Here is a 25,368-nt window from a genome sequence, read left to right as displayed (position 1 = left end):
GTTAAGTGCCTATTTTTCCGCAATGCACGCTTTCCTTTATAACTCGTCTATTTTTTCCTCCCACGTTAATGAAAGTCTGCACCACTGAGTCATATTTAGCTGGCTGAAGCAACAGGGGCAATGCTGCATTCTCTTTGCATTTCTGTGATGTGAAGAGTGATTGTGTAGAGGCAGAGGAGCGAGCTCAATTAAAATCGGCGTTTGTACTGTATGTGTGTGTGTAGCGTAGTGTATACGTACATTGACTACGTGTGTGTGTGTGTGAATGGATTAAGCTTCCAATTTCAATCAGATACAGGTATTATCTATCTTTTTCATTTTGCTCTATCTTTATTTTTTTGTCATATTTCTTAGGAAGAGTTCTCCAGTTACAATCAGCCAGGATGTCCACATCACATGACAGTTAATTTCTTTTTTCTTTTTTCCTTTTTAGAAATAAGCTGTGCCCTGGGAACGTGGGGGAAAAAAACGCAGGTCCAACACCCCATGAGAATGGAACTCTAAAAAAAAAAAAAAAACTTCAAGTTGAGCTTCTGAACTGCCAAACAAAGGTGGAGGAAAGAAAACTAAAACAAAAAAACCCCCGCCCTCCCTCTTAAAACTTCTAATGAAGACCAAAATCAAGAAAAATAAAAGACAACGCTATACTGCAAAATAAAATAAAATACATACAATATTTACATAACTCGTTAAAAATAAATACAAAAAAATACGATTTTTTTTTTTGTGCAAAGGAATTATAAGGAAGCAGCGGGAACATTTCAAACAAAGACTCTTCATACTTATTTGTTTGGTTCACGATGTTTCGCGACCAGGTTAGAGTGCTGGCCGGTTGGTTCAAGGGCTGGAATGAGTGCGAGCAGACGGTGGCGCTGCTGTCGCTGCTGAAGCAAGTGAGCAGGACTCAGGCACGCTTTCTGCAGCTCTGTCTCGAGCACTCTCTTGCGGACTGCACCGAGCTGCAGGTGCTGGAGTTAGAAGCGAACAACCCTGGTGAGTATATCAATAATAATAATAATAATAATACTGTACTAAGGTGTATTCATGCAGTACCAATACAAGTCTGGTGGTTACATCACAGTGATATCAAGCATTCGGTCCCTGAGTGGCTCTCCTGGTAGAAGTGCAGCCATGTGGTGCGCAGGGTGAGTCACACAGCGCAGGTTCACAGCGTCCTGGCTGTGCAAAGTAGGCCTGTCTTCACTGGGGACTCCGAAGGGAGCGTCGCATTGGCTTTGGTGCTCCCGTGGGTTAGGGAGGCAAAACCGACAGGGACTGTTTCTCCTCACCGTGCTACAGCGACACCTGCTGGCCAGGCGCTCAGTGAGCTGGGTGGAAAGGGAAGCTGGCTTGGTCGTGGGATCAGAGGACACCCACTGAACCCTCGGGTCTCCCGAGCCATGCAGGGAATCGCAGCGGTGAGGCAGGGAAAGCATTCCAAGACGGGGGGTAAAATAATATTTGGACACATTAAAATCACAGGACCATTAATGAATACCAGGCTACGCAACACTCATGGCATCTCGGTGACATCACAAGGAACATGATTGACAGTAGGTGCAACAATGAAAGATTGGCTGCTTTGCCAAGGTGCCCCTCAGGACAGCCTCCCGGGTGCACCTGGAATGGCAGTGATTGCAGAAAACCCCCACATATTCAGTGTTTGGATGATTTTGCGTAATGACATTGCAATACTCTACAGGAGTCACCAATCACAGCCACACGTAGACCCATCAGTAGTTGCCTGTAGTTGGCCTTTGGTTTTTCCAGTAGCAGAAACAATGTGGAAGGATACCTAAAATGACAGCTACCAGTATTAGCTCTGTAGCTACACAATGTAATTCCCTTATTTACACACTGCAAATTAGTTCATTCTTTTGCCCTAATCCCAGACCAAACTCCAACTTTAACTTTTAATTGTTAACCGTTATTTCTGGAAAAAAAACATTAAAACTCTTCCTCAAACCTCAACCTTAGTTATTACTGGAAAAAAAAACAAGATAATTCCAGACTAGTTCATAGTGGAGTATTTCATGAGAGAGGAATTATTTTAGATTGCAACTTCAGTTAAGCTATTGGAAGCATTTGTGCTGTACCGTACATTGAAATGCCCTAAGGCTCTGAAAAACGTCCTTGATTTTTCGTTATCCAGCGGTAGCCTACGATATGAAGAATTGTTTAACCTTTCAGATTTCACAGCTGATGCGATTGCGACCCATAATGTATGCACTGTTAACACAGACTTTCACACAGATGTGCATAAAGCACTTTATTTAATGTACATTGAAAAAAAAAATGCTTTCATTTCTAGTTACGCTTATTTGCATTTTACAATCTGACCTCTTAAGAAAACGTAGAGTTAAAGGTTTATAATGTCCCATTATTGTTTTCACAACATTGTGGCAGGTGTGCGGTCCTACTTGTAATACAGTAGAATGTACTGTCTGTACTGTGCATTGTAGAATCCCATTGAACCGTGTGTGTTGTGCAGTAGATCGGAACTTCAATTACCGTGTTGCAACACAGCGGGCCTGTGTCTGTATGAACCAGATCAGAGGCTTTCAGTTACAGAACTCTGAAGGAAACCTCGCGTCAGTTTATAATATGGGTTTTGATTTTGGTTTCCATGCATTTATAATTCCAGCTGTTCATACAAACCGATGGCGATGTGAGGGGTTGCGGCTGGGAGTTCTGGAGAGGTAGCCTACTGTACTCGTGAATGACTGACTTTATTCTGCAGGTTTCTCTATCTGATGATCGAGTCCGCTCATGTACAATAGACTCTGCTGTGGTATTCTGTGTGAGTTGCTGTTTGTTTTCGGGCAACGTGGCTTTTCCAAGTAACAACAAGCAGCCCCTGAGACTAGGAAATCAGAGTTTGCACACTGCCTTTCTGGATCCTGTGTAGTGCATTTGTTTAAATTACAAAAGCAAATGAGTAAATAAGTCAGCTATTTAATATTTCAATCAGGACCTTCCTCATTTCCATCAGTTCATCTTCCTCCCATAACTTCATGAGATACAGACTCCTGTACTGTATGTCTCGCGCGCAATTCACAGAGAAGAAAGAAATAAAGCAGAAGAGACTTTACAAATGCACTGAAGAACAGGTACATTCCTGTGAGGTACCTGGGGAAGAATACACACTGGCATACCGGTTCTGAGTGAAGGGGTCATAATATACATTTGCATACAAGACACAACTGCAAGTGTGCACAGACACGTAGGGTTAAGGATGTAGATCGGTCTCCTGTGGATCTTGCCCATACCTGGTAACGTCTCCTGTGCTTCTGTGATGTCTGACAATTGCAATGTATGTTTGGTACAGTAATACTGTAATTAAAACCATTCATGTTCCTTTAATTGGCATGGTCCCTAATTACACATGCGTAGGAATCCTACACGCAGAGCAGAGTGTATGTGGACGTGCAGGGGAGCTCATAACTTTGTTATGCAAAGCGGTAACATTTCCATTTGTACAATTATTTTGTTATTCCCCTTGCAGTGTTTTTCAAAAGTATTAGGATCCGTGGATTTAAGGGGGTTCTTTATGTACGTACATACTTACCATTTTTACATAGATCTAGAAACGTGTTTCTTTAATCCAGTGCACTCTATTTCGTTTGTACCCGAATAAAGACATGCTTTACTCTCTCTCTCACACACACACACACAACAAGTAATAGCTACCATTATGTGGGATTTTCATTCACTTCTATAAAGTATAGATTTAAGATTTCAAGTTCCACATGGTAATAAATGGCTGCAATTTCAAAATCTGGCACTAAACTAAACATTTCAGAACTAGAAGTTTTCTTTAACACCAACTTTAAGGACCCTTTAGGTCTGACAGGTTGATTAAAAAAAACAAACAAAAAAAAAACTGTGCAAACTGTGCACATCATCATGTTTCTCACCAGTTACCACACTTACACATATCAATTGATCCACACAAACACCAAAACAGCAATTTTATTTTCCTTCTCCCTTCACTCAGCTGTTTTTAAGACTTCAGATATTATTCGCCGTTCTATAAAGAAAGAGAACTTGTCTCTTTCGTGTGTCTAAATATTTAATTTCACCCACACATGAGCAAACAGTTTATTTCTGGCCCATGAATCTGTTGAAGAGGCAGACACAGAGCCTGAGGAATGGGAACAGAATAACGGCCAAGAGTTTGTGAGTGTGTAAAAAAAGAGGTTCTGTGTGTCGCCCTGTTCAGCTGCCTTGTTCTCCCGTTTGCTTTCATAAACAAAAAACTCTGAATATGCACTTGTTTCTCATTCTGAAAAAAAAACAAACACATATTTCAGAAGTTTGGAACAGAGTGTCTGTGTATCATTTCAACCACTCACTGAAAAGTAAATCGGACAGAGGTTGGCACTCTGAGGGCAGAATGATTTTCTTCCTGGGCACATGGTAGCATGAGGCTGTTGAAACACTGCATAGCTGTGGGCTCAGAGGAGGCCTGACTTGCCAAGCAGCTTGCTTGGAAAGGGGGCAGACAGGAGTGGTTATGACTGCCCCTGGGCAGTATACTCTGGTTATAAGGGCTGGGAGAGGCTTAGTGTTTACCGAGGGAAAGGACAGTGTCCCCACTCCCCCCAGCTGCCTTGTATTCCAGCACAGCTGGTCTACCTCACTCACACTGCTGCAATCCTTCCTTCCAGCCCAGGACTGCACTCACACTACCAAAAAATACACTGATGTGTGTATATATATATATATATATATATATATATATATATATATATATATATATATACAGTCTAGCTTTAAACCTGTCACCATTCTTCTAAACTGCAGTGTTCTTCCAAACCTGCTGTACACTCTGTTAGAAAGTAGAGAGTATAGGTGTTTATGTTTTTTTATAGTGGGAATCAGTCCCACTGACAGAGGATATGGTCACAGTAGAAGAACTATGAACCAATACACACACAAGCATAAGGTCGTCCTCATAATCTATAGACTACATTAGAAGTTAGAAAATGCAACCTTGAAAGGTTGGTAGGAGGCTAGGAGTGTGTGTTAAAAGCTTGAAGAATGGAGTTATCGATCAGTGCATGAGGGTCCATGTTTTGAATGAGGTGCCACAAATAAAGTTTGATCACACCAACTAGACCTGCACCTGTATGAGTGATAATGAGTTGAAATGTCTTTCAGTCCCACAGTGTGTCCTGCTTTGCAGAGTCCCTGTTTCATGCACAGAGGAGCACAGCTCTGCCGCAGCCTGTGGGAGTGGCTCTCCTGGAATAGCTCAGCTGGGATGGGTGCAGCCCTAACCCTAACCCTTCCAGTACAACTCCATCATTATTCTCTTTTTCTGAATGAACTGCGCTGGCTGTCATGTGGTTGAGTGTGGATTTTTCCCCTCGCAGTTATGTCTCGGTGCAGGGTGTAGGGGAGGGTTTGACACTGATTCACAGCTCCAACACTGTTGCAACTCTTTTCCCTTTTTTTTTTTTTTTTTTTGGTTTTCGCTGGCTGCTCTCCAGGCTGTAATAGAATGGGAATGCCTTTCAGCAGATGTATTTTCCCCTTGGGAATTGACGACATCACTTTCCATTGCCTGATGTTCCCCATAGCAGCTGTGGAGCTCCTTCAGGCTGGGCTTATCCTATGTACAGTACTTGGTTGAGGGTGTAGTGTAGCTCACCTCAAAGTTACTCTTTTATTTTTTATTTTATTTTATTTTTTTAAAATTTAGTCGTTGCCAATTATTTTTATTATTTTCTCCCAATTTGGAATGGCCAATTATTTATTACGGTCGGCTCACCGCTACCACCCCTGCGCTGATTCGGGAGGGCGAAGATGAACACACGCTGAGCCAAGGACACCCTGACCGATATTTTGACCTAAAATATACAGCACAAGCCTTCATAGTGAACAAGTCCTAGGGTTAAAATGTCCTGCTGCTGTTTATTAAACTCTGTCGGAGGGGGGTGGTGGTAATTGAGCCTTGAGTTGTGTTAGGTTTGGAAGTTTGTAATTTGGACAGACTAGATTCTACCAACTGCCTGGCTGGTTCCCATCATCGGCTCATCGCATCAGTAGAACAAGGGGACACCATTGGCTCAGGGCTTCAGCAGAACAAGGTGATACCAAGGTAATTAAGGTAAATAGTCCTGGTGCCAGTGAATTCGGTGCTTTAGGACAATAAGGGGCAATGGCGCATGGTAGAGTCAGGAACAGTACCTGGTGAGCTTACCTTGTAGCTCTGTAAACTGATGGGAGCAGGAGCACCTCAATCCTTACCTATACACCCCCCTGCCAATTAGTCCTAGGCTTCTCTCAATCGAAGACTTCCGATTGTGCCTAATTGCACAGTGTTTGTTTTGCAGTGTGGATTATGCTGCTGTCTACTGGGGGTAAGCTGATAACACCTATCTTATTTCACTTGTCACCTGAGCCAACAGATTCAAGCCCAGGACTCCAGAGGTGGAATGGCTTGAGAGTCAAGTGAATTAGCCAGTGTTGTTTCTGTCTTCGGGGGGTGGGGGGGATAGTTTCTTAGTAGAGCAAGGGTTAAAGTGCTCTTCTAGATAGGAAAAAAAAAATCATTCTTTTTGCAAAAGGGAAGGCAGTAAGTGAAACGAACCCAGCCATTTCCTTAAATAGAGGTCTGGGGTTTCTAGGCAGGCAGACTGAGCCTTACATTCCACACATACTAGCAGTAAGGGCTGTGATATTCTGAGCCATACTAATAGCTGTGGCCTCTTAAAGCCAACAGATAGACCTAAAAAAGCCTTTCCGCAAAGTGTGCCGATGTTTACCTGTTTTTGCTGTCTCCCGATGCTGGCTTGTGCGTGAGTGATGGAAAATTCAGAGACTGTTGAAGCAAGAAGACTTCACTGAAGTTAATCAGTTTCCAGGGCTTTATTCTCATGTTTACCAAAATTGTTTTTCTGAAACAAAGCATTTTGGAATCTGTTGTCATGTTAGTAGTGTGGGCTGGGCTATAAGCTCTCTCTCACCATGGTAACAAGAGGCTGGGTGGCTCAGCTGCCAGCAGGTCCCTGTTCCCTATTGGCTGAGAATAGTAGAGAGTGAGAGATGGCAGAATGGTTAAAAACAGAAACGAGAGAGAGAGAGATGTTTTGACTTGCTGTGTTCGGTTTTGGTCACCATAAATGATTACCTAAAATGGTGGTATAAATCCTGAACAATGTAGTGTATATGTGTGCTGTGCAGTGTGTTTCCCTCAGACTGGAATCGGTAGCCCCGTCTTCAGATGAGCGGCTCAGGTCAGCAGTGGGGTGGCGGGGGCTGTGGAAGGAAGTGTTTGTTATCGTTGGGGCTGGGTGATCTCAAAGAGAAAGTATGTGTCTAACCAGTGCCGTTTGGGATGCTGTGCAGTAAGTCGGAAACTAAGCATTCTTCAGCCGGACTTGTGGTATGCCAGCACATTCCAAAGCTCTGAGCTGGAGCTGAGAGTCGGAGAGATGGCTGGGGGAGCTCCGTGCAGAATGGCTCCACAATGCCCTGTTCTCCCCACTTTCCTCTGTGGTTTTACATCATGGATTCTACCGCTGTACAACAGTGCTGCTATCCTGGGATCTCTATGGTACAATATACATAGATCTACAGTATGTGTGTTGAATAGCATTTTTTTTTTTTATTCCACTAACTGTTTAGCTAGCTAAATGTTTAATTAAATCACAAGAAAAGCTCAGAATTGGGGAAATGGGGGTTGACACTAAAGACACAGACTGATCTAACAGAAGCAGGAGCACATAAAGGATCATGATTGGGAAAATGTGTTCCATATGAAAACAACGTGTAATTCACTCTCAGATTCGGGGTTCATTACACCCCTGACCCTGCACACTCACTCCCTCCCTTCCATTCTGGTGCAGCCTGTGTACCTCTCCTCCTGCAGGGCTGCGTTTCCTGGCACTTCTTTATAAACAAGCCCTCGTCTCCCCTGCTCTATTCCTGGGTCTGTGTGATGTGGAAAGGGTATTTTTAGAACAGGAATCATGTGCCTGCTAAATGCAGAGTGTCTACTCCCAGGCTTGTGTGTGGTGGTTTCCAGTTTGCAGAATACCATTTAAACAAATCTTGTTAAACTTGTTATTTTGAACAATCCCTTTTTAATGCCAGCCAGGTGGCTCCGTGTCTCTGTGTAGGAGGGCACTTCAGTTCAGTTCAGTACAGTACCACTCTTTATACCCTTTTGGGTGCTGTCAGGCATGCAGATAATAAATAAAATTAGTAATTCACAACCGCCACCTAACCCGGTATTCTTTGGTTAGCGGTACATTGTGTCATCATGTGGCTGAGAGAACAGTAACCAATGCCAAGGTGAGCCGTTATTCATATATCTGTATACACTGAGCTCCTGTAGTTTATACTTGTTTATTTACAGTATACATTACTGTAATGTCATAATACAAGCCCTGTCCATACAGTTACTCCATCGCCATTAATAAACATGTGATCTATTAAATATTATGATCTACCAAGAGACTTCTGGTTCCACAAAAAAACAAGTTACTAACTAACTGGGTTTTTTTGTTTGTTTGTTTGTTTGGAACCACTTCTAAATCAAAAGTCAAATGGTTTGATCTTTACATTGTTGTTCAGATCCTGGGTAAGAGAAACAGCACCTGCTCAGACCTGCTCCGAATGACGGAGCACAGAGCTGAGTGTGTGCTTCATAAAGACTCCCTTAGCAATGCTGATTTGAGTCCAGGAAGGAGGCTGGTGAATGGGAAGCACTGACACCTTTGTGGCTGTGGATTCCGATGAGTCACTTTGTCGGTTCATACGAGCGCGCTGCAGACAGTTCTGCTGGGGGTCAGCAGTAAAGCCTGGCTCTAATCACCTCACAGAGAGGCTCAGGGAGCTGCTCACATTTTCCACTCTGCTGCTCGGCCGTGCAGCAGGGTGTGCGTCTAGGAACAGGGCGACGCTTTGCAGCAAGAGGAGGGAATTGAAATGTAATTACATGTGAACTGCAATACGGTCCCCTGTTGCACTCCAATGAAGTAGCAATTCAGAATTAAGTAGTTCCACGCAGCCCTATTGCATCTGTTAGTGATATAAGCTGCTGCATGCCACTTATAAGAACATTTGAGAGAGATTATTGGTGCCATCACAGTAGCGCCCACATGTTGAGGTATACCATTACATACATGATTGGCTCAGTGTTAATGCTCAACTATCCCTGATTCTCATTTCCATGGGGCTCCTTAGATGGGATTACCTGCAATAAGCATACTATGACAGCACTATGATATATATAGAACCATGTTAATTCAAGCTCAGGCTTCAATCAAGTGTAATGGTCTGTCTCGGCTCCAGCACCTACAATTCTTGTTGCATGTTACATGTAGGACTGTAACAGTTCATTGTGCATCAGTGAATCGTGATCCTCTCTTTACATGATGCATTGTAAAGAGGTATGTATCGTTTGGATTGGGATACGAGACCAAAAGCACAACAGAGCCCCTTGTTGTTCACCGAGTGGTTCTTGAAGAATAAGTGTGCTTTATAGTTGGCATGAAAACATACTCTCTGTAATCAATTCATTAACTAACTAGTCCACCATTAAATGATCACTCGATGTTATTTTGCATCATAAAAGTAGCCGATCAGGACCAGCACACATATCGCTGTGATACCTATCGTATTGTGACCTGCATATTGAAATACGTATCATTACATCCCTAATCACATATAATATAAACCAGTTACATTTTTATTTTTTGTGTTGGTTGCCTTCAGATTAAACTACTGTTTAATACTGATTAAACTGTAACTTAACAGTTACAAATGCATGGAATTATCCCAACTTCTTGTTGTACGGTTTTGTGTTTTTTCCACTGTGGCTAAGAGGGTCTGTAAATATCTCAGGGAGTTTGTGAACTGGCAGGTCCTGGGGAAAAAGAGAGCAATGTGGGTCTCTGTTACACTCAGCTAAGAGAGGTAAGGCAGGAAAAGAGAGAGTCTGTGGGACAGGAAGGGAGGGAGGGAGGGATAGAGACAGACAGGGAGGGAAGGAGGGAGAGTGAGAGAACACGTTGTATGGCCATGCACAACTGTGCTGATCATTGGCGTAAGGGAGGGAGAGAAGGAGAGAGAGAAAGCACTGTGTGTCCCTGCCTCGCTGCTGCTTCCAGAAGCAGGAGGGGGAGGGAGGGAGGGAAGGCAGGATGGAGGCCAAGTCAAATTGAGGGCTCTAATTTTAGGAGCAGGGTGTCACTGTATGTCATGAGGGCTTGATTACCAGCTAAATGCAGCAGAACCCGAGTCATGAGCAGAGCAGCGGCTTGATTAATGAAATCACATGATTATGTCCTAAAATGCTGAGGCTCTCTTAAGGTGACCACAGTATTATTTTATTTTAATCCTTTCAATGGTTTCTTTCTCATATGTTTAATACATTTAGTTGTAGATTTTGGGAACTCACAGAATGAAAATCCTGACATCAGCACTTGGTAAAATACCAGATTCCAGATTTCATTCATTAGATTCAAAATACTCATGTTTATAAACTAGCCTATCAGCGTGTAGAGCATTCCAAGCTAAGTGGGCTTGATAACAAAGTGCTTGACAGACCGCAAGGAAAGTGCAAGGAACCGCAGGAACGCAAGCAAGGAACCGCAGGAACGCAAGCAAGGAACCGCAGGAACGCAAACCAGTGTGTGAAGGTTGCAGCAATGCTTCATCCAGAACTTTAAACACTCAATGATGGGATCAGAAGAAAGTAACCACCTGAAGACAGCGCTATTGAAACGGCTTCCTATTTTATGCATCAGTATGAGCTTCAGCATCCGTGATGTTATCATTACATGAAATAGAAAACCTCTCAAGTGAGGATTGTGTTCTCTAAATGTCACATAGTACCCGGCATTATCAGACATTATCACTGTTCCAGTGCCTCTTGTTCTTCCTGGTACTGTATGGCTTGTGGATTAATAACCCCGCGGGTTTCGTTCAGAACATATTCAGGACAGTCACGATGTTCATTTTACCTGCTTGCCTGAATGTTCAGACTTCCCTCACAGGTCAATACTCTGCAGTTACTCCTCACTGAGCTGGAATATCTGCTGTTTATCCCGGAGATGATGATGTGTGCGTAGCGGGAATATGGCTGCTTATAAAATGACAAGAGGAGAGAGAGCAATCTCATTTCAACAAGAGGAGAGAGAGCAATCTCATTTCAACAAGAGTCCCAACCTGTTTAATAATGTCACTATACTAAGAGCGCTCGGAACTCTTCGAAGCATTCTGCCGGATTCACTTGACATCCAGTTCACTTTGGCAGGGGTGGGGGAGGGGTGCAATAACACACTCCAGGGTGTTCAAATGGGTTCCCGCATCCGCAGGCCTGGACTGTTTAATGGCACTTTGCTTCACCTTGTGCCAAACAACATCCCAGGCGTGCAGATAGTGAACCAGGCTTCAACACCCTGTTGTGTGTGCTTGCTTTCCCATCTCCCTGTTGTTTTGGGGCATTGTAAATCAGGTTTGTTTTTTTTAAACATAACAATCACAATACCAAATACGCCACAAAAATAAAATAAAAGCATTGTGTACAACAAGCGAAATTGTGTCTTGTTTTACTGTACATTATACTTCTTACCTTCAAAAAAAAATTCACTCAGTAATCCCTGAAACTTGTTCAGACCCCCTAACCCATTACAGAGTCTCTATTTGTGTGAGTGCAGTAAAGAGACAATGCGGTGCCGTGACCTGCTGTATCTATAACCCTTGCAGAGCCTTGTTGGAATGAGGGTTCCTGTCAAATAGGCAACAATAGTTATGTATAGACCTGCGCCCAGAGTCTGAACTTGCTGCTTTACTTAGCTTCTAACATTTTGAAAAAGAAATAAGATGATGACTCCTCCATTCCTTACCCTGTTCACCATGTGTGGAAGCATCTATATAAATAGTATGCACAGTATACTGTATTTTAAAAGCACTACTAACGCAATGTCTTATTTGCAGCCGGTATTTCGAATTCCTTCTGAACCAGCTGCTGTTCAGCTTTTGTGTGCAGTTCAAAGGGATTGTGTGAGATGTACATATACACAGTAAATCATGCAAGATGTTCTTTGGTCACATACAAGCAGGTTCATTAGAACTGGTTCCTCCCCCCCCTCAATTATTACAGTTAGTCCCATCAAAACAGGCAAAGGTGTTTTTGCAAATGCAGCCCAGTGCCTGAGTGTCATGCCAGCACATCCTGATCCTGAGACCTCCAGAACGATGTTAAATCAGCCTGGCTGACACATGCTCTGCATTGAGTAGGTGCAGGGTTATTATTGAGGACTGTCTGTAGCGGAGAGTTCAGACACCTTTGGAACAGTGTATAACACGAACATAGCTTCCCCTCCATGCTGTTAGCTATGGAGCCTGACCACCTGCTTTTTTATAGTTGACTTTCCGTATAAGTCATTTTCTGCTGTAAGTGTCCCTGCTTAGTCTTACACCTTTAATGTTAACATTAAAAAAAACAATGTTTAGAGTCCATAAAAAAGCTCCACTTATAATAAACACTATGCTGAATCCTGTGCAGATATTTCCTGCCTGTCCCCTGAATGGCATTTTTAACTGTTGCTCTCTCTCACTGAGTGCTGTCGCTGACCCTGTGTTTCTCCCTCCCTGTTGCAGTTCTGATCAGCCAGTGGCAGGGTGAACCCAAGGAGCGGGTCCTTTCTCTGGTGCTGACCCACCTGCCCCTGCTGCAGCCGGGCAACGTTGAGGCCAAGGGGGAGTACATGCAGCTGCTGCCCAATATCCTGGCGCACTCCATCGAGCACGGGCGCCACCTGGAGGAGAGCCGGCAGCTGCTGTCGTACGCACTGATACACCCGGCCACGTCTCTGGAGGACCGGGCAGCGCTGGCGCTGTGGCTGAACCACCTGGAGGAGCGTGCTGCCGCACGGGCAGACTCTCTGGAGCGTGCCCAGACCCCTCACCACCTCTACCCTCACCACCAGCGGCACGGCTCAGACGACCGGCTCAACGGCTGGCAGAGCCCCCGGGACTCGGGCTTTGGCGGGGGCGGCTGGCATCAGCAGGGGTGCGAGAACGGGCACCTCTCCCTCTACCCCTCCACCTCCGTGCCATCCACCATCAATGCCCTCGGCACTGCCAGCAGCGCCAACACCAGTGAGTGCCGGTCTCCTGTTAAACGTGTGACACGTACTGTTTACAAGGATAATGGCATGTTAATCATGTAATATGGTGTACTGTTTACAAGGATAATGGCATGTTAATCATGTAACATGGCGTACTGTTTACAAGGATGAAGGCATAACCAAAACATTTATCACTTCTTATAGTTTCAGTTAGAGTTGAATTTATTGCAGTAGATTGATCTTACAAAATCATATGCTGCACTGGTAAAGTACACCTTGAGTTTATAGTCCAGGAACCTGCTGTTACAAAGCCACAAGACTACTGTAAAAGCTGATAAAAGTACTTGGTTTCCTTCCCCCTTTCCCTTCCTGTGATACAGGTAAGAGAACTTTACTTTGCCACATGTTAGTTGTTTTAGGCAGCATATCATACAAGTTTAAGGCCCAGGCGATGCCCTATTACCTGTAACTCAAAGTGTTTGTAGCTTTAACTCAGGAGTTATTTAAAGTCTGAATAAAACGCTTTTGATAGAGGGCTGACAAAAAGAGTATAGAACAGTTCTATTTTGTTCATAAATAAATACTTTGAAAAAACAGTGTTGTGGTACTGTAAATAAACACTGGTTTCATCTGCACTTGTGAAAGGTAAGAACATGTTTTTTTAAGCCTTGGTTTTTGCTCCTTTAAGACCGGTTGCACATTATAAACAGTATACAATACAGAACAGAAGAGCCTGCCTCCTTCATTAGCCTTGTTTTCTTTTCCTTCTTTTTCTTCATTTTTTTTTTTCCGTCCTAACACCTAACATCTGGGACACTGCCTTTGCATTTAGGACATTGCTCCAAACCAGCACCACTGGCACTCGCACTGCAATGAAACTGCACAGTTGGACTCTTATGTGGGAGCTTTCTGAGCTAAGGCTGTGAGAAAGTCGTTTTGGCTAATGCCTTCAACATCAGTGGAGGTTGCTAAGCACATAGTGGCTGCCACAGTTTCCTACCTGCTGAACCTTTCTTCAAAACTACTTGGTCACAATGCCGCTCAGAGCTAGAACTCGGGTCTACATTTTGCAGTCTATTTCCCAGCTGGGTCCCACATATCCCTTCCCATGTATGGTATCACTTGAGAGGACAATCTGTATTTACGGAAAATGGGTAATATTTAGGGTCTGGAGCTTGTAATGTTAGCTGGGACCTATTTTAGACAGGCTGAAAAAACTATACATAGCATTAACCTAACTAAGCCATTCACTGCCTCCTATTGAAAAGAAAGAAACAGACCTTAGCAGTGTATCAGATTAAAATACTGGGGGGGGGGGGGGGGGGGGGGTGACCCAGATACATGGTTTAATTGCAGTAATCCAGACATTTTTAATTGATCATTGCTTGGTTTTTAATGGCATCTGCACACACTAGGTTGGGTTTCACACAATCACACATTCGTAACAAATACATGTTTTTTTTTTTTTTTAAGTGAACATGGACTGCTCAGAGTTGTCCTTAGACTTCTTAAGAAGGAAACTGAGCGCTCCACTTGCTGGTGGCGCTCCAGGTGTGTCTGATGAGCTTATCCAGCTCTCTTTAGTGAATGAGCACCTGTTACTGCCATGGCTGGAGTGGGGCTGCTAGAAAGCACTTGGCAGTGGTGGTGGGCAGTCTCGCTGAGCGACGGCGCTTTTGTTTGTGTCTTGCAGTCCTGCCCGGTGGGCACAGCGGCCAGCATAGCCCCCTCAAGCGTTCGGTGTCCCTCACCCCCCCGATGAGCGCTTCAGAGCGGCAGCCCCTCGGACACGGCTGGCTGTCCCAGGAGGACCTGCGCTCGCGAGGCCCCGTCCCCGCCGACCACGCGCCCCTGTCCCCCCAAAGCAGTGTGGCGTCCTCGGGCAGCGGGGGCAGCGAGCACCTGGACGAGGGCCTGCACATGAGCGGCATGGCACACTGCACCACATTCCACGAGGAGGGCAGCGGCATGAGGGGTGAGAGAGAGAAGACATGGCACATTGTTCTTGCACTTTTAATAAGAAGATATTTGTTGGTAGTTTAACTGAAATAAATACGGATTAAGAAAAATAGATTTGACTGCTGCAGCCTTTGCCTGAAAGGAGTGTCTCTTAAGAGTAAAGAATACAGTAAGACTCTTGTTGGGCCCCGTATTCGGAGTTGGATGAAATATTAGGACGTCAGATTGCCCAATGTCCTGATACTGCTGCCGTCTGCATTTTCCATCTTTTCCTGTCGCTTTCTTTTAAACGCTGGTCCTTGTAGGGAAGCAGGTGGTTTGTTTTCTTCTCTTTTTACCTATGGATAACATGTGTAGTGTTGTGCAGTAATGTGCGTGTGCCTGTGCTTGCAGACGTGCCAGCCTGGTTGAAGAGTCTCCGTCTCCACAAGTACGCAGCTCTCTTCTCAACCATGACCTACGATGAGATGATGTCACTGACAGAGAGGCAGCTGGAATCGCAGGTGAGTCCCTTGGCATGTTGGAAGCTGGACAAGGAGGCTCGTGGCACAACACTGTCTTCATCATCCTTACCAGAGATCTCAGAGCTTAGCTGTGCAAGGTTCCCTTTCCCCACCCCTCCTCCCCTTGCCTTCCGTTCCTCTCCCCTCACTTCCACCGACTCACTCTACTCCTCCCATGCAGAAAGTGACTGATAGGAGCTGGGCACAAGATTGTCATCAGCTGCTTCCGTGCCGAGTGCTCGGGGCTCCGCACTGCTCCCTTTGCCTTGTTTTTGCAGTGTCTGTAATTCTCTCTGCAGAACGTCACCAAAGGAGCGCGGCACAAGATCGTCATCAGCATCCAGAAGCTGAAAGAGCGGCACATGGTGCTGCGGTCCCTGGAGAAGGTCAGTCAGTCAGTCAGTCTGGCACAGAGACAGGCAGGGGCCATGTGTCGGAGCAGTGCACAATAAGGGGAGGCATTTTAAAGGGACATAGAGCAGTATGCTGTATTTAGGGAAACGCTTTACAACAGGTGGTATTGTGAGATTGACTAAGGTTTGGAGCAAGGATGCTTGTGTGGAGAATTACATTTTTGTAGTGTACTTTGCTATAGTATTCTGTAGGGCCACTGGTATATAATGTCTATTTAAAGAAGAAAACAAGTCATAAGGGAAATACCATTGTTTAAAATGGAATCAGTTTTCAAAGACTCGATTTATATGATGTAAATAAAATAAAGTTTTGTAGCAGTCAGGTCAAAGGTTTCAACAGAAAGTCTGTAAAGATTGTTGAGAAGATCAGTTGTTTTCCTGTGGGTCTGAATACTTTAATAAGATTAAACAAAGCATTTCTTCTTTTTTGCCTGTGGCAGGACGTCCTGGAGGGGGGCGGTCTTCGCGCCCCTCTGCAGGAGCTGCACCAGATGATCCTGACGCCCATCAAGGCCTACAGCGGAGAGGATTTGGAACAGCGGCCCCTGCCAGGCTCCGAGGGGAAGGGCATCACCCTGTCATCGCAGCTGGGAGGGGGTGAGGGGGAGTCGGGGGGCGTGCTCATCTCAGAAGGGGATCTCCCTGCACAGTTCACACGAGTCATGGGAAAAGGTAATTACTTACTTTATTTACTATCTGATTTGTTTTTTAATGATTGCCTTGTAGAAGTTATTGATTGCTGCATTGTAAAATCATAGCAAAGTGTGGTAAATGTATAGTTAAAGCATGGTATAGCACAGCATTACCATGACATGAGGGGTAGTATGATTATAAGGCCAGATACCTGAGAGTGTGTGTGGGTTCACTCTGGTCTCTTTTCTCTACCAGTGTGCACTCAGCTCCTCGTCTCCAGAGCCGATGAAGAGAACATCAGCTCCTACCTGCAGCTCATAGACAGATGTCTAATCCACGAGGTAATCACACTCCCATCACGGACCCAAGGCCTTGCCACTAATACTTACAGAAAGAAGCTTTCATTATTGCAGTCAAAACCTGTCCTAGAAGACCACCCTGGATTCTGGGTGAACTTGCCTTCCTAAAGCAGGTGGGCTTCTAGAACGGGTCTGAATTAAACGTTTAAAAACAAACAAACAAGAAAGCTGCTGAAAATGTAGCACGCATTTCTAAAATGAATCGAACAAATGGTCTTGATGAAGCACAGTCTGATCCCTCTCTCGCTCGGTCCTTCTCTCTCTCGCTCTTGCTTTCTCTCTCCCTGACAGGCCTTCACAGAGACGCAGAAGAAGCGCCTGTTGTCATGGAAACAGCAGGTGCAGAAGCTTTTCAGGTCGTTACCGCGGAAATCCCTCTTGGACATGGCAGGGTATCGGCAGCAGAGGAGGTATCATTAACATTAGAGGAGGAGCTCTACCCACCCTCCACACAGCTTCTGTATTGATAAAATCACAGTTTGTTACAATAAAGCCAGCGCCTGTGTTGAAGTTTCCATTGTATTGCATGGAGCAGAAGTAAGGAGAATGTTCCTTGTGAAATGGATTGCTCTCAACACGTGGTGGAGCCCTGAGTGAAGGATTCTGAGCAGAGTGCACAATAAGACCTCAGAACATGCTGCCCCGCCCAGATGAGAACAATCACAACCGCACTGGCTAATCTGTGCCTCCCATCCAGATCTGCTGTCTGTTTCCACTGGCTGGAAGTGTGGCTATTTCCCTTAATATTCACAGATACACTTTGGGTTCATTACAATACATGACATTGTGCACCAGATTTTCAAAGCGTTTACTCTTTAATTAACTCCTGTTTTTTGAAAGAGGTAAAAACACCTGTTCGTTTTATAAAACTAGAACTCTCCAGGTGTTTTGTTTCTCATTTTGTAGCTGATTTCAGTTTTATTTCTTGTGTTTGTGTTTCAGCCGTAGCTACTGTCAGTCCAACTCCCTGCCGACAGCGGGCTGCGTGGGGGGAGGGGTGATGTCGCGGCGGAGCCCACGGCAGTTCCAGGTGCCATCGCGCAGCCTGCCCGGAGTAAGGCTCGGCTTGCTGGGAACCAGCAGCATCCTGGGGGCATCCCAGCGCAGCCCTGCCAGCACTCTTAGTGGACACAAGCAGGGCAGGCAGGTAGGTAGGCAGGCCGGCCAGTAGGCCCTCACGCACAGAGACTTACACTCAGTATTAGAAACGCATAGGATACACTACTTTTTGTCTCTAACAGTTTTGCACAGGGCCAGAATCCTAGTAAACCTAAGAGAGGGCACAGCTGGAGGACTACTTTTTGACAGCCTGATCCACATTTTTTTCCAGTAAAATGTCTGTGTTGGCAGAACAGTCTGTTTGGGTGATTGCTGACTTTGTGGAGAAAGGAAAAGGCAGACTAAGGGAGAGAAAATGTGAACGAGAGAGCGGGTGGGTTAGAACAGACAGGAGTGAGGGAGAGAAAGTGAAGGAAACCGGGAGAGAGAGATGATGAAAGGGAGGCGAATGAGAGTGAGAGGCCGAGTCAGTGAGAACAGTACACAGGCATTTCCTGTTTTCCCTGGCCCGGCTTGCGGGAGGGCCTGAAAGGGTTGAGTGAGGGAGAGAGAGAGAAACAGGGATGGAGAGAGGGAGGGCTGGAGACCGATTTTAATACTGTATGTGTTTCATGACATTTAATAAATGCTACGCCTAATAGCACTCTGGAATATACTTGATGAATGTGTTTGAAAGTGAGTTGGAATTACAATATATTTATATTTATAAACGTGGAATATTTACAAAGCATTCGGATCAACACGTTTCCAGTAGCCTGACATTTCAACAATTACACATAATCACACTGCTGAAGACTTCACCACCTGTGGGATCAGTCAGTGCTGTAGAACAAATGCTGCTTGGAAACAAAGGGAACGCAAGTTGTCTTCAAACTAGAAACTTTGGAACCTCTTGGAATGAGCATTCTATTCTGACATAGTCAAGACATCATCCACAGAATTTTTGAAAAATAACAGGTTTACTGCGTTGTGTTTACTTTTCTTTCTAAACAGCTGAAGAAGGGCTTTTGTCTGAAACATCCTGAAATAAATAATTTTTTAATCATTTAAATCTTTTGTGTACATGTAACACTGCAGTTATACCTCCTTTCAAACCTATATGTATATGTATATATATACACACAGTGCTGAGCGAGTTCATGAAAGGTTTGCTCGTGACTCTGGTCTTGTGTCTCCTCAGGGCCTGTGGTTTGCCAACCCTGGGGGTAGTAACAGCATGCCCAGCCGGACTCACAGCTCGGTGCAGCGCACACGTTCACTGCCCGTCCACACCACGCCACACAACATGCTCCTGTTCCAGCAGGCTGGTATGAACAAACATTATGTGTGTGTATGTATGTATGTATGTATGTATGTGTGTATGTATGTATGTATGTGAGAAATTCATTTTCCCAGGTCCCTGTATACTATATATTCCTGAAGGCTACACTTTTCAAAACAGCAAAAAAGAATTAATGAGCAAAAGAATGAAAGGAAGCGGCAGGGTGAACCCGACACCAACACTGCTACTGCTGCCTCGGCCCGCCGCTCCCACAATAGCTGCCTTTGTGCTGCAAGGAGCAGCTCTGGCTCTTTCTCCCTTTCTCCACTTCTTCTCCCCTTCCTCTCTCTCTCTCTTCCTCTACCTTCAGCCATCTCCCCTCTCCCCCTCCCCCTCCCCCTCCCCCTCTTCCCTTTCTCACCCTCTCTATCTCTCTCTCTTCCTCTACCTTCAGCCATCTCCCTCGCTTCCCTCCATCCCCTCTCCCCCTCTTCCCTTTCTCACCCTCTCTCTATCTCTTGCCGATCCCAGGCGGCTTGCATACAGTCACGGCTGTTAAGGGCTGGCTCAAGCCCAGGGTATGCAGTCCTGAAGCCTGGCCCAGACTCCTCTCCTTCCCCGCTTCTCTGACGCTGGGCAGATTAATGGATTGATTAAGGCACAGACATCACTAGGGGGATTTAGGGTCTATATATAGCAATTTGACAGCTTCATCCAGCCAGCGAGTGCCTAATTCAGCTCTCCCTCCCCAGAAGGGATTTTAGAATCCCAGTCTGTTGACTCAGCTAAAGTCAAGCCTGCTGAATGTGATTGGGGGGGAGCAGAGGGGTCAGTTATTGGTTGAAATCTGAGTTTATCCAAAACTATGTGCACACGACCTCTGACCACGACCACTGTAGTGAAATATAAGAGATTGTGTGTCTTCCAGAGTTCCAGGTGCCAGTGACAGAACCAGATATCAACAATCGCCTGGAATCCTTGTGCCTGAGCATGACCGAGCATGCGTTGGGAGGTGAGGAATATAATCAAAGAGATTCTAGCAAAGTGGCATGGGATAAGGGATGCTGGACAGGTGCATCCCATTCCCGTAACGTTGTAAAGAGCTAGATGTCCTACGCCAGTATGATAAGCAGAAGTACAGTATGTGACGATTATGCTATTTCAGGGTGAAATTATGGTCAATGACAACATTGGAAAGCATGAAAGAAAAAAAGAAAAAAAACTATGCATGCAACAGCCTGTGACTAAAATAAATGCAAAAACGTGCACATTTACACCTTTTTATTTGTCTTTTTTCTGTTCATGGGAAATCAGTAAACCACTGTAGAAAGAGGATAACATTTAAAAAAAATATATATATATATATATATATATATATATATATATATATATATAAATGAAAGGAAACAGGTAATAAGTTTGCCGTGCCTGTGTGTTTTATATCTTTTTTTTTTTATATAGTTTTGAATAAAGTCTGTATTTGAGTGTTTGTAACGGGAGACAGTGTCCTCTCAGTTTCCGGCCTCGCGGGCTGACAAGCAGGGCTTTGTGAGTGCAGTCCGTTAGCAAACACCCCGGAGAGGGGCCTGGGAGCCAGGCTGTGGTGTGCTGAGGAATGCGCCAGCCTGCTCGGTGCCTCCACAGACTGGGCAGTGTTCGAGTGCCATCTGTGTGCTCGGCTCCCTCGACACTCTACAGCTGTGGCCAAAGGTTCTGCATCACCCTATAGAAGTAACTCATTTTGCTTCATAAAGTCGAATGAGACCTGCTGAATAATGTTACATTAACATATTGAATTACATACCGTTTTGTAGTTTTCCCTATACTTAACGACGAAAAACTGACAAAAACTGAAAAATGTGACATTTCGAAATCTAACAGGAAATACTGTGCTACTATTATGGATTCCGGTAGACTTTTGCGATATCATTTTGTACTTTCTATGATTACATGATGTTAAATAAAATATGTAAATGATGTTAATATGGTTTTTATTTGTATTTATGCTTGAAACTGTGTGTGTCAGACTGCAATGATATTCAACGCTGTTGTTTTGTTTTTTGTTTGCAGACGGTGTTGACCGGACATCGACCATCTGAGGCCATAGAGAGAGGAGGGCCAGGGAGACAGTGCTGGCCGTGAGTCATAGGAGAGGTCACCCAGGGGTCAAGAAGGGTCGCCTGCCCGCCGTCACCTGGACAGCCAACCAAGCAGCGTTCACCACTTACTAGCTCCTTGTTTGTTATTCTCCATTTTTATTCTTCTCAATTCGTAAGAATTTTTTATAAACAAAATCTAACAAGTTAACAAGCACCAGGCTTTTCAGAAGATATCAGAAACGGCCCCTCTCCACCCCAAGACTCCAAGGTATCCATGGAAACTGCGAGCAGCTCCAGTGGAACAGTCGTCTCGTAACTTACCTCTGAAATTAGAATGGTGGCTGCAAGTGTGGGGGGGGGGGCATCAGACAGGAAGCCATGAACCTGTGTGACCAAATACTGCGAGAGAAAGAGCAGACACACTTCAATTCACAGAAGAGGTCAACTCCCCCGAAATCAAGCAGTGAAACAACCTAACTAGCATGTCTTTTGGATAAAGAATAAGACAGTGGGAGAAACAGTGCTTTGTATAGATGGTAAAAGCAAATATATATATATTTAATTATTGTTTACATAAAAATGCCAATATTAAGGGTACCGAAACATTTATAAAAGTTCAGGTATGAATGTTGTTCTTTTATTTTTTTGGACAGTGTTATTGTAAATGCTTACTGTTTTATAATTTTCTTACAGTAGATATTAACTGATGCTTTTTTTTGTGTTTGTTTTGTTGTTTCCAGCCAGCAGCAAAGCTGTGTGAAAATGTTGTTGTTGTTTATTTGTAGAAGCTCAAGGGTTGAGCTGAAAAAATAAGGGATAGGCTAGGTGTTTGAAAGAGCGAGGGAATTGTGATGAAAGAGAAAAGAAGACGAGAGAGAGAGGGGGGGACGACAACGACAATGCAGTTATTTAGTTTCTATGAAGCTGGATCCTGTGTGCTCAGTGCTGTTGAATCCCTCACTTTTAGCCCCATTGACATGGTTCAGAGCTGGCCAGAGTCAGTTGTCTTTAGTGGTGTGGCCCGTGGTTAATTATCTGAAGGGTTGGACTTTAGCAGCAAGCGAGTCCACGGCTTTCATTGGTTAATGTTTCTCAGCACAATTCGGGCCAGTGCTTCTGCTCATCAGAAGGAAGGCAACTTAGAACCAGGCACCAATGTCTTCTAATGTTCTTGAATGGATCCATCTGATTGGCTGAGCAGAACCATATGATTTATGGAAGGTCGGCAGAGGGCATTCAAGGAGCCCCAGGCTGCCTAGGAGGTTGAATCCTTTTGGTCAGCGTGCGGCTGTAAAAGTGAATGAATTCCATGGTGTTTTTTTAACTCACTTGTGCACATGTGTTTAAACTGCAGCCGTCTGTTCAGAGGATGAACTGCGGTGGTCGAGAGAGAGAGAGTGAGGGAAGTGGAGGAGGAAGAGAAAGAAAGAAAGGCAGGTCTAATGAAGGTGTAATGAGATGGAGTTACAGTAAGTTTCAGTATTATTGAATTGAACACCCCTTGAGAAGGGGAACATGCTATGGAATCCTACCTATAATGCCTGTGTTTCCATTAGGCACTGGAAATCACAAACACATCCCTCTATGTGCTACTGTTTCCAGTCAGTGCTTGAGACAGCATTGCTTAGCTTTAAACTCATTCTCCTGGAGAAGAGGTGACCTCTGTGTGTCTCTGCTTTTCCCTGGGAGTATTCCAAATGTTTGTGAATGTCCCATACGAGTTGTCAAGCAGAAACTAGGCCTTAGTGAGTCAAATCCAGTAGACTACAGGGGCCATAGGTTTTTTTTTTCTTCTGGACTTCAAATGAAGTCCAGTTCAAGTGCCAAAAGTATTAAAATACTCTGAGTTCTCAAATGTACGACTGGGGGTGAAGTTACCCAGGTATGCAGGGTCATTCAGAGGTCAGGGATAATACTGCCTGTAGAATTTTCTTAAAGTAAAGCAGGGAGTTTTATTTCAGTGTAACCCCATGATTTCAATGAAATCTCCTGTATCTTTCCTGCAGCTCACTGAACAGCTGTAATCACTCCTGAGGCCACTGCATGTCATATTGGCCCTCTGTGATGACACTGAAGATACAGCAGGGGGTGCTCAATGTTAACGGCTGTGAATGTGCTGTTAATCCTGACTTGTGAATAACCCTGTGTTGTTCAGAAGGATACTGAAGGTAGGGGTTTGGAACTGTTTCTGAAAAACTCACACAAGAGACACCGAAATTGAGGAGAAGTCCTTAAAACTATTTTCAGATTCAAATTATTATTTATTTCTTTTTCGATTACTGTTGCAGAGGTAGCTATTATATTCGTTGGATGTATTATTTAAGATACCCTATGTAAACTTGCTATGGCTGGTGACCATAAGTGCATCTCAGATATTAGCATAGTTACGTTTTTTATTTTTAATTTTGAAATATAATCTCTTATATTAAAGTTATAGGATAAGAAAAATGACATACCAGTTTTTCTGTCGGATTGTTGTGCTATCTTGAGGTTCAGATGAGAGCAGCCACTGTGCTTCACTAAAACACAAGAAGCAAGTGGAGGGAACTTGCCACTGGTCAGCTTAGCAGGGTCCCAGCGTCAGGGTGGGGTGCTGCGTCTAAGTGCAGGCAGCAAGGAGCATTGATGCGTTTATTCCATCTGTAATCTGGAAGCCAGCCATTTGGCTGTATAGCCTACTCAACAATAGCCTATATGTAGCCTAAAGTAAAGGTTAGCATTATTCTAGGCTATTCCTGAAACTATACAACATTCAATTGACCAAATGTGCTTTAAAATGTTTTACTAATTATATATCAAGGGTAGTATACCAAAAGAGCATCATTACTTAGTTTGTTTTTTGTATTTTGAGACGCAGCATGCCATTTTGATTGCTGATGTCTGTATACTATACTGTGCCAAAACTTTGATATGCAAAGACAGTAAAAGTGCGGCTAGCGCTTGCCGCGCAAACTACAAATACTGTAAGCAAGCAATATGGTGTGCAAACACCAAAAAGGAATATTTCTCGCATACTACCCTCCGTACACATGTTACCTGTATATGTGTATTCGTGTGTGCGTGTGTGTGCCACTTGTGATGTCGCTAGGTCCGTTAGAATCACTGCAGAGGCTCCAGGTGTGGCCTCAGTATCTTCGTGCAATAGCAGTGCACTGCCTGGTCCACAGTCCTGCACCGCCAGACCACCCCCTCCTGGCAAAAAATCGAATACATGTAACTGCTGGCATCCTGCTGCTGTACTGTTATTTAGCAAGCATGTTTATCCAGTGTGCCACGGTATAGCTAAGGGCTCCCAGGAAATCAAATAAAGAAATACTGGGAATCCGCACTTTACAGGAACTCTACTTAAAGAACATGGTGTATTTTTTATTTGTATTTTTGGTATATTTTTTATTAAACTGATACCATAGTTTATTACTCATCTGATCACTACAGTCTGAAGTACTACACTGCTACAGTGAAAATACTACACTTCATGCTAATGAGAAATAGTTGAGTCAATCCAGAATCCGATTGTAGTAGAATGCGCAGAAACCGTTGTGATTTCCTGCAGTTTAACTTCCTGTGTTTCCCCCGGGCTGTCTCTTAAGGGCCTGTATTGACTGCAGGTTTAGAGCAATTAAAAAAAAAAAAAAAAAAACATTATTTATATAAAAATGCATGCATAAATCTGTGAAGTCGGATATTTAGAGTAACAAACGGCAGTGCCTTTTTCTTTTACGCCAATCTACGCCAAATGTAAAAGTATTTTATATGGAGTTTTAAAAGAAAATACAGAGGAAGCAAAATAGTGGCAATGATGAGGATGATAAAAATAATAATAATAATAATAGTAAAAACATAAGTAGCAGATATGAACTATTTAATAACATTTATAAACCGTTGCTGTTTGTGTTATGTAAAGCTGGGTGAAACAGAAGCCCTTCTGTCAGCTGCCTAGTGTGGTCAGCTCATCACGTTACCCTGTATGTGCTTCTGATGCCAGTGTGAA

The 25,368-nt window shown here is 44.1% G+C and overlaps 1 protein-coding gene across 2 annotated transcripts; it reads left to right on the top strand.

The window, feature by feature from the left end:
- Nucleotides 1-551: 551 nt before the first annotated feature.
- Nucleotides 552-25,034, top strand: LOC117422413 (protein Smaug homolog 1-like). Of its 2 annotated transcripts, XM_058987912.1 has the most exons (12): nt 552-993; nt 12,622-13,122; nt 14,785-15,066; nt 15,444-15,553; nt 15,853-15,939; nt 16,407-16,638; nt 16,855-16,940; nt 17,250-17,368; nt 17,901-18,105; nt 19,198-19,324; nt 20,207-20,290; nt 21,349-25,034. In XM_058987912.1, the coding sequence occupies exons 1-12, from the start codon at nt 801-803 to the stop codon at nt 21,375-21,377; spliced, it is 2,055 nt and encodes a 684-aa protein (XP_058843895.1). In that variant the 5' UTR covers nt 552-800; the 3' UTR covers nt 21,378-25,034. The 2 variants fall into 2 exon arrangements, with proteins under 2 accessions (XP_058843895.1, XP_058843897.1); XM_058987914.1 differs by lacking the exon at nt 14,785-15,066.
- The last annotated feature ends 334 nt before the right edge of the window (nt 25,035-25,368 follow it).

This window comes from Acipenser ruthenus, chromosome 15 (genome assembly GCF_902713425.1).
Source record: "Acipenser ruthenus chromosome 15, fAciRut3.2 maternal haplotype, whole genome shotgun sequence".
Classification (NCBI taxonomy): domain Eukaryota; kingdom Metazoa; phylum Chordata; class Actinopteri; order Acipenseriformes; family Acipenseridae; genus Acipenser; species Acipenser ruthenus.
This window is presented reverse-complemented; position numbering and strand designations above follow the sequence as displayed.

Bases quoted from the DNA above. Each gene is read 5' to 3' on its own strand.
- LOC117422413 (XM_058987912.1), top strand. From the start codon at position 801: ATGTTTCGCGACCAGGTTAGAGTGCTGGCCGGTTGGTTCAAGGGCTGG. The intron at 13,123-14,784 runs GTGAGTGCCGGT...TGTGTCTTGCAG, and splicing joins TGCCAGCAGCGCCAACACCA to TCCTGCCCGGTGGGCACAGC. The intron at 16,941-17,249 runs GTAATCACACTC...TCTCCCTGACAG, and splicing joins ACAGATGTCTAATCCACGAG to GCCTTCACAGAGACGCAGAA.